Source organism: Amaranthus tricolor, chromosome 1 (assembly GCF_026212465.1).
Source record: "Amaranthus tricolor cultivar Red isolate AtriRed21 chromosome 1, ASM2621246v1, whole genome shotgun sequence".
Taxonomy (NCBI): Eukaryota; Viridiplantae; Streptophyta; class Magnoliopsida; order Caryophyllales; family Amaranthaceae; genus Amaranthus; species Amaranthus tricolor.
This window is the reverse complement of record NC_080047.1, coordinates 6,087,885-6,103,910: the sequence shown is the minus strand read 5'-3', so window position 1 is coordinate 6,103,910 and position 16,026 is coordinate 6,087,885. Positions and strand designations below refer to the sequence as shown.

General features: G+C 33.6%; 1 protein-coding gene across 1 annotated transcript; it reads left to right on the top strand.

Annotated features, from left to right (window-relative positions):
- Nucleotides 1–1,782: 1,782 nt before the first annotated feature.
- LOC130812341 (ATP-dependent DNA helicase Q-like 4A) lies at nt 1,783–15,172 on the top strand. Its single transcript, XM_057677972.1, has 26 exons — nt 1,783–2,181; nt 2,313–2,372; nt 2,470–2,631; nt 3,717–3,765; nt 3,984–4,400; nt 4,766–4,894; nt 5,047–5,174; nt 5,336–5,909; nt 5,985–6,116; nt 6,324–6,410; nt 8,115–8,242; nt 9,642–9,762; nt 9,851–10,002; nt 10,106–10,241; nt 10,471–10,594; nt 10,679–10,749; nt 11,177–11,245; nt 11,470–11,598; nt 11,691–11,849; nt 11,930–12,010; nt 12,100–12,261; nt 12,394–12,446; nt 12,809–12,944; nt 13,048–13,142; nt 13,421–13,498; nt 14,315–15,172. Exons 2-26 carry the CDS (start codon nt 2,368–2,370, stop codon nt 14,703–14,705), a joined length of 3,768 nt encoding a protein of 1,255 aa, XP_057533955.1. The 5' UTR covers nt 1,783–2,181; nt 2,313–2,367; the 3' UTR covers nt 14,706–15,172.
- The last annotated feature ends 854 nt before the right edge of the window (nt 15,173–16,026 follow it).

The window sequence follows — 16,026 nt, the reverse complement described above, 5'->3', positions numbered from 1 at the left end:
ATTTTATTCAATTATAGAAAGTTCATAACCGTATCTTTTTAATAATTAAAAGCCTAAAAATTTTAAAATTTTAATTGCTACATATTTTTTTATTAAAACCTAAAATTAATTTCCCTATTTGATTTCCTAAAAAATTGGAAAATTTGATAATAATGGGATTAAAGGTGATTTTATTCAATTATAGAAAGTTGATAATCATAAAATAGGGAAGTTAATAATTAAAAGCCTATAAATTTGCCTTGTAAAATTGACATGACCCAAAAAAATAGCAAGTGAAATTAGAATTATAATTGTTTTGCTGTTAATAACAGCGAACATGGAAGCTTGGTCAAAATCTTTGTTCCCTGTTACTAACAGCAAACAAAGACCTTGACTTTTTTTACCAAGCTTTTTTGTTCGCTGTTAGTAAGAGCGAAAAACCCTGAACTTGTGTTATGGGAAAAAAGTATTTACTTTGTGAAATATTTTTAAAAGTTGCTTATTATGTGACTTTTTTATATTTTTTTGCTTATTTATTTCAAATTTTCTTTATATGTTACAATATATGAAATGAAACCGGACAAACCATATAATTTCAACAAGAGTTAACTTATTCTACTAGCTCTAAGACAAACTACTAAAATCAATTGATAATAATCATGTGTTATTTTCAATATTACGTGGGCAACTATTGAGAGTTCTTTTAGTTTTTTTAGCACACTAAAAGGGTCAAGGACCTAAATATTAATAAAGGAAAAGTAATTTATAGTCTACAATAAATACTTACAAAAAAAAGGTGAAAATTAAAATTTCAATTGCTAATAGGTAAATGAAATCTTTAAAAATTAAAATAATATAAAATTGAAAGTCTCAATATTTTTAAACGTAAATTAAGTTTAAACATTTAAAAACAAAACACTAAAAATTGGTACTTTTAATAATCAAATTTTCCATTGAGAAATACGGAGATAACTTTCCTAATGTATGATTGCTTACGAATACTATTTATAATTATTTCACTCGTATTTTTGTCCACTTTACTTTTTGCATGCATTTTAAAATAAATTTTAAGTTTTAATATCTCTAAATACGCATTATAAAGAACTATAAAAATTACTCTATCTTTAAAAACTTTGCATGAAAGCAAACACAACAAAATTTCACGTAAATGTATTTGTCTTCAATATATATTTTAAAAATCTAATTTAAATCTCCTTCCTAAGATGAAAACACAAATTCTTACCTGAGAGCGTTTCAAATGACCGACGCATTATTACTAAAAAAATAACTACCAAAAAAACCAATTGTGTAACCCTATATAGAGTTAGTGTTATAACTTATTGAATTTAGTGTTATAACCTATTAGAGTTGGTATTATAACCTATTAAAGTTGGTATTTGAAGTTGGTGTTATCACTTTTTAAATTTGGTATTTGGAGTTAATATTATAACCTATTTGGAGTTGGTGTTGTAACTATTGAAGTTGGTATTATAACCTATTAGAGTTGGTATTATAACCTATTAGAGTTGATATAAACGATAATTTAATAGGTTATAATGCTAACTCCAAATACCAACTTTAATAAATTATAATACCAACTCTAATGATTATAATACCAACATCAATAAGTTATAATACCAACTTCAAATAGGTTATAACAGTAACTCCAAATATCAACTTTCATAGGTTATAAACTAACTTTAATAGATTATAATATCAATATCAATTAGATTGGACCTACGAGAGCTGTTTCTTATAAAGATTCTCGGGTGAATGAAAAAACTTAAAATTGACGAAGGAAAGACGGAATATATGATTATGATGGATCGACATTATTTAGGAAAAAAGTTGGAGGAATAAGCAAGAATAGTAGGAGCAAACGAGGGAAATAGTTTCCGAAACCAATTTTCAATTTTCAGTAGTCAAAATATTTGCATATTCCCGCTCTTTATCCTTTCTCCTTCTGCCCCTCTACTACGCTTTTCTAAATTCCCCTTTCCGTCGTATAATCCCACACATTTCTACTGTAAAAACCCTTTATTTTGTGCACAAATTTCAAACTATTTGTATTGCAACCATTTATTCTATCGGAAAATCCTGACCCGACCAAGTTTGACGAAAAACCACTATTTGTTGCAAACAATTTGATGAAGTACATCAGGTGCAGCTGATGCAGCAATCAATTTAAGTTTATAATTTGAGGTATCCCTAAAATGTGACTTTTATAAATTTTTATTGTTTTTTTTTATCGAGTTGTTTACCAATTGTGCGTTTAGGGTATTATAAATGAGGTTTTTCCGTGCAATTTTGTAATTCTGTGTTAATATTTCTAGGTGTAGCATCTTGGATGGAGATATTAATTTATATAGAAGCAGAAGCTTATAAATTATGAGGTGATTTAATTGCTGTACATTTTATCGAGTTATTTATGTTTTAGTGAAAAATGGTGTTGGAATTTTTCGGTCATTTTGTTGTTTTTCTGTAATGCAGCGACAAAAATTTATTTGCGGGAAAGGAATTGAAGAAGAAGCTTCCTAAAGTTAATTGGGCAGAGCATCTGAAATCACATAATAATTTTGCTACGCAAAATAAGTTCCTTACCTCAAATTTTCTTTATTCATTACCGACCCAAAAACCGCCTAGTGAAGGGAGGTAAATTGCTATAATCATTGTTTTAATACGATTTTGTAATCATTTGGTGTAACGTGGGTTTATATTGTCGAATGTTTTGTTGTGTTGGATATAAGAACTTAGAAGTATTGGATAGTTTTAAAGGCGGAAACGTGTAAGGTAAAAGAAATGATTTTAGGGTAAGATAGGTTTCTCTATATATGGTTGCACTCAATAGTTAACGTATATTAATTTCCAAATTGATGTCAAGATATGTGAATAATGAAAACAGTGAAGCTGTTAGTGGTTATTGTTCATTTGTCCAGATATTGATTGCAAACCAACAACGTTTATTAAGTTAGAGCCTAGAGGTATATGATACATAGTGGCTTTTTTGAGTGATCTATATGTGTATGGACTACAGATAGGGATATGAAGCGATGTTCGATGACTTTTACTGTCTCAGTGCAGATACTCCTTCAAATGTAGGATTTATGCTTTAATGGAATGATGTTTATTTTTTTGGATACTTTGGAAAATAACCACATCCATCAGTAACTATAGTTTGCTTGTAATCATTTCAATCTACTTCTCCGCCTTAAATTTTCGAGCTGTGACCTTGACAAATATAAAAGTACGTACACATGAAAGGTTTCATTAAAACATGATTTTGTGGTCTCTATTTTTTAGGGCTACACGATGATGTCATGATTTGACCTATCTCAATCATTGTATTGATGGGGAATAGTACCTTTTTCCATTCACTCAATCGCCTCAAATCCCAATGCTATTCCCACCTAGTCTGGGTATAGAGGGTTAGATGTGCGCAATCTTAGTCTTAACCCCTTCAGTGATAATTAAGAGGTTGTTTTCAAGTGATATTAGGTAGCAAATGTCATCTGCAACTGCAACTTCACTTACGTAAGAAGTGCAAATGAAGTAAGGAACGAGCATTTATAAAGCATTATAAATATAAATTGGAATATCACCTACAATTCCAATTTGTAAACCCTTAGGATCAAGCATTTTCTCAGTTTTGTTACATTGAATTGTGTCTTTTGAATTTGTTTTTGGCTTGAAAATTATTTATGCTTGTCATGTTCATGAGTTTTTGTGCTCCTTTGAAGGATGATGAGCTTTCAGATTCAAAGTATTGACAAATCACTGGTGGAACAGGTAAACATCTCTTTATCCTTAACTCAGAGCAACTCTTCCCCTTCTCTACAATGTTCTCATGAATGAAGTTTGGTTTGGTAGCTTTGCTGATCTTCAGGGGAGGCTGGTGGAGGAAGTGCCAGGCTTTCTCTTCTGCTTCATTGTTTTTACTAAGCTTTAGGAAAAGATCATTTAGAAAATTGGTGTTATCATCTAAACTTTTGTTTCATTTTTGGCAGGCATGGAAAGCTCTTTCAAGCCTTCAACTATATCGCAGAAACTATGTCAGGCCTGGGCAAACCGTTCAGCCAGTGAAGAATATAAGTGCCTCTCATATTGGTGGAAGAAGTGTGGTGCCAGAGAGTTTACATGATAGCAGTGTGAAGCTTTCTGTGAATCCACAACATAATCAAATTAGTTTAAGCAACAATAAGGTGCATGATCCCACAAGGTATTATGTTGCCCCAGCTCCAATGTGTCAGGCTGTTGAAGTTGGGAAAAATATTAGCCAAAATCAAAGTGATGCGACGGTTGTGCGCAACTATCATACAACAGTTTCCGAAGGCTCATGGCATCTTAATGCCAAGTCCACAAGTGATGGAAAAGGGTCAGATGAGGCAATTATTGATGCCATGAATGATGATGAAATACTCGAGGTAATTCACACAATTTTATATTGCTTTATTAATTGGAGATGTTTCCGGAGCACCTTTTGTTTCATTCATCCCTATTTTTTATAATGAGGCACTTTTGATTGGTGTTCGATAAGCCAATATGAAGACTCAAATGCATATCTGCTATCATTGTGTTTTGTTGGTTGCATCATACTCAGTTACACTTGTTAGACATTACTGTCAAACATGAAAACAAACATGTGGATGAATAAAGATATGAGATGACTAACTAAAATCTTTTACACAATCACCATAGGAAGCTATTTTATTTATTTATTTTTTTTCTCATATAAAATCTATTTTTTTTGGATACTAATTAATATTAGAATGAATTTGCCTGGTTTCAGAATATTGATGTTGACCAAATAATCATGGAGCACTATCAGTCAAATAGTCAGCCTAAACCTGGTACTGCAAGAAATGATGAAGCACCTTTGCCTCCAGAATTGTCTTGTAATTGCAGTCACGGATGTAAGGTGTGATTTTTCTGCATTTCTCTTGTAACTTCTCATGATTGGTTGGGATAGGTAGTCAGTGGTCTCTATGTGAAAGGAAGATAACAGGTTCTTATTTAAACGTGAGAAATTATAAATTTTCATTATATTGATGCCTATTTTCTGCATGACAGCTGGGTCTCTGTCCAGATGGGGCCAATCATCTGCAAGAGATGAAAGACATGTTAATTGTCATATCAAATGAATTGCTTGACAATTTAGATTTAACTTCTGAGAGGATGGAAAAGCTTCGCCAGGACAGGTGTGTTGAAAATTGCTTCTCTTGACCCTTTTTGTAGCCTTGGCCTCTTCTATGCATAATGCAAATGGCTATTTTCATTTTCCTATGTAAAACTCTTTTGAACAGCTTATAATGTGATTGTATGCTTCAGATAGTTTACACATATACTGAAATTTTTTTAGGTTGCAGCTAAATAAGCAAATTCAGTTGTTGGAGACTCAAATCCGCAATTCCACTATTAATGTTGAGAGACATAATTCACATCTTTCTGCATCTTCAGTAAATGTAAATAGTTTTTACCATGAAACGCCTCAGGCCACCTTTCGGTCAATGAATGGATATGATACACCTCAGGCAACCTTTCGGTCAATGAATGGATATGATACACCTCAGGCAAACTTTAATTCGATGAATGGATACAGTACACCTCACACAAACTTTAATCTGATGTATGGTTGCGATACACCTCAAGCTAACTTTAAGCCAATGAATGGATATGATACACCTCATGCATCTGGCTTTGTGAATATTCCAATGAGATTAGACAACCAGTTCAGCAACGTTGATGAGTCAAGTGGCTATAATGGTTGTAACTTATCATCTATTTCATTCTCTGTTACCGGGAGGAGTGATTTTTTATCAGCTCCTATGGAGAGAGAGTCATATAAACCAAGGGTTGCTGATGTTAATTACATTGAAGGTTCAAATGACATGAAATGGAGTAGCAGAGATTTTCCTTGGACCAGGAAGTTAGAGGTAAATACTTGCATCCACTTGGATATTCATTTGCTTTATGGTTGTTTTAATTATTTGTATATTGAACTCTTTCAGATTGAAAACAAAAAGGTGTTTGGTAACCATTCATTTCGACCGAACCAAAGGGAAGTTATTAATGCAACTATGAGTGGTCACGATGTTTTTGTGCTAATGCCTACTGGGGGAGGAAAAAGTCTGACATATCAGGTTCCTATCCTCTATAGTTTTATCTTATATTTACATGTGAAAGCATTATTAGGTGATTTTACAGGGCCATGATATGTAATCAATGAAACAATTGTAGGATCTAACCCAATGCCTGTCTAGTGAACTTGAATGTTGTTTCTTTTGATATTGCCTCTCTTTTGCTGCTGTATTTAATGAATCTTTTACTTGGATTTTGTTCTCTGGCAGCTTCCAGCATTGATCTGTCCAGGAGTAACTCTAGTAGTATCGCCACTTGTTTCTCTCATCCAAGACCAGATTATGCATCTTTTGCAGGTGATTTCATTTTCTACCCTTAAACAGCATGGACACCGAATTAAATATGGATTAAATAAAAGAGTAATATAATACTCTCACCTCCTATTCTAATCAAATGCCCCATTTGGTTTTGCACGCTTGCCGATGCACTATTTCAATTCTAAATACCTCTAATTATGCTTAGTAAAATTATAACTGGTTGATATTAATAAAATTACATCAAGACGAATCAAACAAGATCCCATTTCACTATGTTTTAACTTATAGATTGAAAATAAAATACAAATTAATTGTAATCTGTGATCGTGCCAAAAAAATGGGACATTTGATTTGAATAGGAGGGAGTAAATATGTTGGTGACCTGATAGTTAGCATGGTCTAAGAAATTAACCAAATAACCACCTAACTATGTATTGGTATGTTGGGTGTTTGCTTCTTGAATCATACAAATTAACAGAGGTATTAGACTACTAAGACTAGACATGCAGCTCTATTGAAATTTTGTTTTGGATACGACTGTTGAACAGTTCTTTTGAGTTGAGGTGGGGAAAATTGGATACAAAGGAAAATAAGTTCATGGCTAAGTGGTAAATGATGATAACTAAAAGGAGCAATTTCTTTTATTTTTACAAATGCAAGATGGAAAGGACCAATGTCTGTGAATGCTGAATAGGTGAATTCAATTGTGGCTAGCATGCAAGAGGACTAACTGACTAAGTTAGGATTTCTTCAGCAGAAACGACAACAATGCAAACATCTTAGTTCCAATTAATCGGGCCTGTTATAGCCTGTAAAATTTTTTGTTCTGTGGTTTAGAATTAACCCTCCTTCATTCTCTACTATTTAGTGCTTTATGCTCATACAAAACCCTTTTTCTTCATATCATTTTTAATTCTTTATTTCTTTTTATCCAATTCATCTTTGACCTTCCTTCACTATTTCTTAGAATCCCCGCGATCTCAATTCTTCACTTTTTATAGCAGTGCATCCTGTAGTTGACACTGCAAACATTTTACCTCATAAAATGTCATAACAGATGCATCTCAACATGATATACAGTTATACACCTTTATGGCTGAGGCTATACGCTAGAGAATTGTTTCATGAATTTAACTTTAATCATGGGATCGTTGGAGTATTTTAATTAAGTTTTAGAAACTTTCTAAGCTTAGAATCCATCTGTTTTGGTTATGAAAGCTGTGGATAAGGATATGATTTATTATTTTGTTGTTCATCTTGTTTTGAATTTACCAGTGGTAAGTGTAGCTGCATAAATGAGCCTACTAGTTTGTAGGCTGAGCATAAGCATCTTGGTGGTTTGCAAAGTCAGGCAGTGTGGGAATCAGTGCTCTAACTATGGAGAGTATTGTGTTTTAGTGACAACCAATCTATATCAGGTTGGTTTTGCTCTAAAAAATGGTCGTTTGTTCTAAAATACCTTGAATCAGAATGATAATTTTGCGATGAACAAAACCAGGCCAAAGGAAACCTTTTTCTTGTGATTTCAAAGATGTAGTTATATTTAATATGGATTCACGCTTGTCTCATTTCTATTGAAATGTGTGCTCTGGGGAGCTTGCCATCATATGCTATTGAAAGCACTACTTTTCAAAATCTCATGTGCTATTTGTCTCCATCTCTCTAGTATGCATTGCTTGTCAAACATCGTTCAAATGACTTGAAGCAACTGAATCTCTTTCTCATCTTTTTATTTGTTTTTAGGCAAATATACCAGCTGCTTACTTAAGTGCCAACATGGAATGGGGCGATCAACAAGATATTCTCAGAGAACTTTGTTCAGAGAATTGCAAATACAAGCTTTTATATGTTACGCCAGAAAAAATTGCCAAGTGAGTACTAGCTGTCTTGTGTATGACGTATGTTCACTGGTGCTGAAAAAAGCTTTCATTTTCACCAATCGGGCCTATGATCGCAGAATTTGTTTTATTGATCAATGCCAAAATCAGTTATGGCAATCTTAGAGGAATGGTAAAATAAAAAGGTTTTTAATGAAGGTCATGTTCATTTTCTCTGGCGTTTGGATGAACAAACCTCTCCAAAATAATCTTTAGAGTCACCAAATATCATTTTATCATCTTTTCAGATAAATAACTGAATTTGAAACCCTTTTCATATCTCTAATGATGATGTAAAAAGGAAGTTAGAATTCTAAGCAAAATAATTGATATATTCCTTTGAATGCGATTCAAGCCTTAAACATTTCTTGATTGTATGAAAATTAGGTTTCAACATTTTGACATTCCCAATTTCCAAATCTTGTTTTTGTTTCTTCCTGCGTACTAGTAGATGGACACTGTATGTTTAGTTTAATTTGTTTAGAGTTTAGACCTTTTGGACATTGTCTATTCTGTACTAGAAACTATTTTAAAGCCTAGATAATCACCCATAGGAAACCACGAGTACACGACACTTCTCCTTGAAAAATGATTATGCCAATGTGGTGCCTAGTGTTTTTTATTTGGAGAAAGAAAAAAAAATTTTCATTAATCCAAAACAGTACAAAAAGTACCACTAACAAAAGAACCATCTCTCTAGTTAGCATCAGCATGAAAGAGAGGTACACCTTCTAGGAAGGGTTTCTTGACTTCCACTCTTCATGTGCGTAAGGGGAAACAGTACTCCAGAAAAAGACAGGAAAATAACTAGATAGTATAAGCTATTAACTCAAATCAAAAGATTCCTAATCCAAGGGCGTTGTATATTAAGTTTGCACGAGTGGTGCCTAGTGTTGCACGAGCCTTATTTTATAGCTTGCTAATAACTCTTTAAGTTTGCAAATGAGTCCTGTATTATGCAATGAACCTAGAAGTTAGAATCTCAGTGCTTTTGACTTGTGCTAGGCGTGGCACCAAAGGTTCAAAAGGGAAATTTGGGCATAGCACTTGAAATGCTGTTAGAATATTTGAGGGGTGAGCAAGAAGGTTTCTAACAATATTCGATTAGATGATCATAGAGAGAAAAGTTGAGGGAAATCCACTACAAAGAGGAGCTATTGCGAGATAATTTTTTTCAGAAAAGTAAGCTTCATTTTAATTTCTTCGTCCTCACAATTGTGATGCAAATCTACACAGGAGAGAAACCCACTTCGGCTACAAAAAGGTCTTTGTAATTACCTTATTTATATTTCAGTTTATAAAGTTTGCTTTAGATTTTGTTACTGTTTATTCTCTGACATTGGTTCAAATTGCCCTTGCAAGTGCCTGAAAGATCAATTTTGTAAATGTGCAGAAGTGACTATTTCCTGCGGCATTTGGAGAAGCTATATTCTCTTGATTTGCTTGCCAGGGTTGTTATTGACGAAGCTCATTGTGTCAGTCAATGGGGACATGATTTCAGGCCTGATTATCAGGTATTTGTTCTAGGTCATAATGAATGTTCCAGTGCTATTTTTTAATTATTTGCAGTGCTTTTGTTATAGTTCTGTTGCTTGTGTCCAGGGTCTTGGCATCTTGAAACAGAAGTTTCCAACCACTCCAGTGCTGGCTTTGACTGCTACTGCAACAGCTGTTGTCAAGGAAGATGTTGTGCAAGCGCTTGGTCTAGCTAATTGCATAATTTTCCGTCAAAGTTTTAACCGTCCAAATTTGTCGTAAGTTTTTTTCAATGTTTGTCTTGGCACTGTTTGAACGTATCAAACTTTATCTTTAATGTTTTTTAATTGTTATGATGATAACATGTCTAATTGTATTTAGGTATTCAGTTATCCCCAAAACTAAAAAGTGTGTGGAGGAAATTGACAGTTTTATTAGAGAAAATCATAATGATGAATGTGGTATCATTTATTGCCTTTCGAGAATGGATTGTGAAAAGGTTGCTGAACAGCTACAGGTTTGCCTCTTTTCTGAAGTTTATGTTTGAATTTGTTATGCTAGAGGCAGAAAAGGTTGAATCGCATTTTATTGTTCACTTATGAAGTGCTGCATGTTTTTTTTCCAATAATGTAAGAGATTCGTTTTTTTTTTTGTTTCCTGAAATTGCCTTTCCAGGTATTTTAAAATTGCAAACCTACATCCTATTTTAGATGCCATCAATATTATGATTGCACTGTTCATGTCAGGTGTATGGGCATAAAGCAGCTTTTTACCATGCCAGTATGGAAGCTGCTCAACGTGCTTATGTTCAGAATCAATGGAGCAGAGATGAAATTAATATAATATGTGCAACTGTGGCTTTTGGAATGGGTAACTTTTTCTGTTGATCAGTATCATTGAGCATAGTTCTAATTAATCAACATCTGATATGATATTACCATGACTGAACTACAGGCATCAACAAACCAGATGTTCGATTTGTGATTCATCATTCCATCCCAAAATCTATTGAAGGCTATCATCAGGTGTCACTTCTTTCCTTGCCTCCTTTTCTTTAACTGTTTTCCATTTTTGCTTCCCGTTGGTTCTGTAGGTTGTACGATAATAATGACTATATTACTATTTGCTTGCTGACTTTAGCAAGCTATAACTTGAATCTTTTTTAAAGTAGAAACTTTCAGCACTGACATTCTGACAAAGTGAGAAAGATATCCACAAACTATAGTTTTGTTGCTATCTTAAGCACTCATTCTCAGCAGTGCTTGAAAGCTTTCTCAAGTACTTCAAAGCAGATACAAAAATTAATTTTACTATTGGAAATTATGAATTCTGAACCACATGCGCTCTTGTTTAGTCTTTAAAATAATTGGGAAATTGTGTTCGTACTGAAGCTGTGCTGTACCTGAATTTGACTAAACAATATTCATTTAGTTGTGACTTATGATGATGCAGGAATGTGGTCGTTCGGGTAGAGATGGTCAACGTTCGTCTTGTTTGCTGTTCTACAGTTACAGTGACTATGCAAGTCCTAGTATCCTTCTTTTGCTTAGAAAACTATTATTCTTATCACCTGTGCATGAATAAATTTGTTTACCATTTGACTTAAATTTAAGATCAATAGGTAGATATGTGTGTTTTGTATGAGCTGGATTTACTGGGTGTAATGATGATGATGATTGGGGTAGATATGTGTGCTTTCTCCACTTCTAGTTCTGTTTAAAGTTTGGACTTTATTTTTTGTCCAGATTCGTGTCAAGCACATGTTAAGCCAAGGGACTATTGAGCAGAGCCCATTCACTTCTACACATAATCGTATGAATTCGACAAATTCTGGGGGGATTATTGAAACTAACATGGAGAATCTTCTACGCATGGTATTATGATTTCTGATGCAAACTTCACTTTACTCTTTTGTTTTCTGTTTTGTTTATTGAATAAGTTTGATAAGCCATCCTGATTTTACCAGGTTAGCTATTGTGAAAACGAAGTTGATTGTAGACGTCTTCTTCAGCTAGCTCATTTTGGAGAAAACTTTGATCCTTCAGACTGTAAAAAAACGTGTGACAATTGCTCTAAGATGAGAAATTCTATTGAGAAGGATGTGACCCAAGTGGCTATGCAATTGGTCAGGAAGCCTCTTGATTTTTTTGTATCCTTTATCCACGTAGTTAACTTACCTTATGATGAATTTGATGTTCATTGCAGGTGGAGCTGGTGAAGTCAACAAAGCAACAATTCTCCTCAGCTCATATCTTGGAAGTTTTCAAGGGCTCTTTAAGCCAATATGTAATAGCTTATACATTTTAACTACCTTATTGTGGTGTTTTTTTTCCTTGTTTATGGGATGTCAATCACATATAGTTTTGAATATTCAGGTAAAGAAGCACAAGCATAATACTCTCAAACTTCACGGAGCTGGAAAAAATTTGGCAAAGGGTGAAGCATCTCGTGTTCTCCGTCACCTCGTTGTTGAGAACATTCTTTATGAAGAGGTCAAAAAAAGTGATCTCTATGGATCTGTCTCATCAGTTCTGAAGGCATGACAACCAATTTAGCTATCTATTTAATCACAATCATTAATTTACTTAGCAAGCTTTCCCTCTATTAGAGATAAATGATTGGCAATGTTCATCTAACTTGTTATATATGCATTATTTCCTTGTTTTCAGGTCAATGAATGCAAGTACAGAAATCTTTGTGGCAATGGAAAGATAATTTTGAGGTCTGCTTCTAAAATCAATCATTCACCTTGATAACAAGTATTAACTTGTGTGATGAACATAACCTTCTGAATCTTATAGTCAAAGATGTAATTGTGCTTTGTATGCATCATAAACCTGTGAATATATTGGTATGGTCATAGTTACAATTCCTTTTTCGCTACCTTTTTCAAGCCAAAATTTCCCACGCATATCACATATGTGTTGAAGTGCATTTGCTCGAGGGTATACTCAAGTTAGTGTAGAAGTGCAAGTAGCATTCCAAAAGTGTAGTTTGTAACTTTTCTGCTCTTCAGCCAAGTATAGAGCTCCTGTATATGGGATTGCGATGCCTTTGATGAATTCTGGTATTTCTAACTTGCAGATTCCCTTCGACCACCAAAGCTTCAGCGTTAAAATTAACTAAAGCTGAGGCAACTCCGGGAAAGTCCATGTTCTGTACTGGGAAAGCAAGCCCTCCAGAAAGCCACTTTTTAAAATCTGAATCAGAAGCTGACTTGGTATAACTAACTTTCTACCTCTTCATTCCGAATTTACCTCCGTTGTTGCAGCATGAAATATGAGTTTCTGCCAGTAAATGATCATGTTATAATTTTTACCCAGGATTTTTCAGCCAAATTATTTAATGAGCTCAAAAAGCTAAGAACTGTCCTCATGAAAGAAAGTGGGGAAAGGGTCATGGCATATCACATATTTGGGTAAGCATCATTTTCAAAACAGCTTGTACTTATATTATTTTATTGCATTATTGAATTTTCTTGTTTTTTTTTTTTCTGTTTCATTGTGTGATGCTACTCAGAGATAACAAAGTTATATACAAATTGGGTAAAGTTATTTAGATTGCTTTATGATGAATGGGATTTGGAAACCCACTAATAATTTTTTTCTAGTTACTGTTGTGCATCTATCTTACCTTGTAATTTGTAAATAATATCGGTTAAGTAAAGTTACATTGATGAACTACTTGTTGAAACAGGAATACGACGTTGATTCTGATCAGCAAGAGGGTACCTCGAACTAAAGAGGAATTACTAGAAATAAATGGCGTTGGCAAGTAAGCTTTTTTAGTTATTGTTTAATAAATCCACCTTTTTCTCTGATTTAAGACATTAGCGACTCGTCCAGAAGGTGTGAGACCCAATTTGATTCACAAACCCTTCGTTACTTGACCATGCAGTTGATGTGGGACAAGCCATATCTTGCAATGGCCTCAAGTAGTCAAATCCATTACAGTCGAACCCCCATAAGGGCTAATCATCGCTGGTCACGGTTGCTTTATCTTTGGCGACCACTTTGAGTCAGTTTTGATACCGTTGTTAATTGTTATAGATCGAACATGAGAGCTCATCCCAATAGACTACTCCAGTAGGTGAACAATCCCATTCTATAAACCCCTCATCAGTTGCCCGTACAACCAATATGGGACAAGTCTCTTATCTTGTAATAGCCTAAAATCATTTTAAATCTTGAGTTCCTTGAGTGCAGAATGTGACCACCTATTTATAATAGCAAGATATACCCAATCCCCATTTGCTGTTTTCAGAAGGTCTTTTTTAGCCAATCATATTGTGGAATAAATGTTTTGCTGAATGGGAGATAAGGTTCAATCCCATTTGCTGCCTGAATATACTCAGGGAACATTGTATACCTCCCTGAAGTCCTCACATGTTTGAGTTCTCCACATTAGAGAAGAAAGAGTATCACCACCTTATAAGCTCGAGAAAATAGTTGCCCCATTACCATTTGGTATGAAATCTCACCTGGGCTTGCAAGTGGTTGTTTTTTTCTCTGTTTATGAATAGCTAATTCCTATTATTTCATTTTGAAATCTTACACACATGCCCTCTAATCATCTATTTTTTTCATATAGCATAAAGGTAAACAAGTATGGTGATCGCGTGTTGGAAACTATTGAAGCTTTCATCAAGCAGTACAAGAAGACGGATAAGAACAAAAGCAGTAGTAGTCACAGTTCAGATTCAATAAAAAGGAGAAGAGAGGCAGCTGAGGTTTCAAATCGAACCTCTAATGACTATGAAGACTTCACAGAAAGCACAGCGAGATCTAAAAAACGAGCCGTCAAATCCAAAAAAACTTCTGAAATCAAACCCGTAGAGATTGATGAGTTCAATGAATGTATGGACGATGATCTTGATTTTGATGTCTCAGTTTTTGAGTATCAGGCTGGGTCGCTGCCAAAAAAGGAAACAAATGCCAACGGAAGAAAGCTGCCAACATGGTCGCAACATGGGAAACAGTAAGCTTAGCTAAAAATGTAATCTTCCTTCAATTTGTTCTCACAAATGTGTTTTATGTGTACATAGATTTGATTTAGCCTTGAAACTTCCATCTAATATAACGTGATGACTGATGACTGATCAGAAAAATCAGGTGATCAGTTATCGCCATTTTGTAGTTGCTACATGGTCGGTAATGAGGTTCTGCCGGTGCCTGTTGTATTTATTTTGTGAATAGTTGTGATTTGATCACCCATTGACTAATTCGTTGGTTGGAAATTAGTTATAAAAAATTTTATAGTTTGGAATTTTAATTTTGAACCTAGCGACCAATTTGTGATCAACCTTGGTCGGAAAAAAGCAACCATATCGGAATTTAGTCGCAAATTGGTCGGGAGTTATTGACTAAAATTTGGTGGTGGCTGATTGGTTTGTAATATCAACCAGCCGAGAATAGGTGGTGCATGGTCTAACGTTACCGTAACCGTATGTATGTGGTCACTGATCAGTGAAGTTTTCAGTATTGTTTCCAATTTTGTATTGTCCTTTTTAATTATTTTTACGAGTATATATTTGCATAATCATTTAATTATTAAACAAAGATAATATGGAATTTTTTCGACTATCAAACTAAATAAATGATACTTTCTACATGTTGATTTTTATTTATCTCTTTAAATACCTCATATTTGCTTTTAAATGACATTATCATATTATAAGCAAGTTCGATATATATCAAAACTTTTCATTATTTTCTCAACTATATTATTTGGAACAATAGTACTTGGATGCAACCAAAAAAATAGAGAAAATATTAATTTGTACTTTTTTTTGTTTGATGCGAGATGTATTAGAGTTTTTTGAGAGAATAAGTTGTGTGTGAGACAATTATTAGTATATAACTCCTCATATTAACGTGGTGAGATAATCTCTTTCAAAAATTTTAACTCATAAGTGCAATTTCACCAAAACATGCAGTAATATTTTTTAATAAAATACTTTCTCCGTTTCAAAATATTTGCAATATTAGCTTTTTACGTAGTCCAATACATTAATTTAATCCTTAATATCTCTAATTATGTATGATAAAAAATTATAAAAAATTAAAATTAATAATCTTTGCAATGAAACGAATCAAATAAGATCTCACTTGACTATGTTTTAACTTATAGATTAAAAACTAATCACAAATTAAAAGTGGTGAACGAATAATGTCATTTTTCTAATTTTGAGACTAATTTAAAATGGATGAAGTATTATTTTTAATAATATAAGAAATTAGTTTAATTGGGATTGGGGACAAAGTAAAAGAAGATAAGGGATTGGCGTGTATACACATAAAGCA

What these genes read in the sequence shown, in the direction of transcription:
- LOC130812341 (XM_057677972.1), top strand. An exon ending in CTATTGAAGGCTATCATCAG is followed by an intron (nt 10,750 to 11,176) that starts GTGTCACTTCTT and finishes ATGATGATGCAG; the next exon opens with GAATGTGGTCGTTCGGGTAG. An exon ending in AATGGAAAGATAATTTTGAG is followed by an intron (nt 12,447 to 12,808) that starts GTCTGCTTCTAA and finishes TCTAACTTGCAG; the next exon opens with ATTCCCTTCGACCACCAAAG.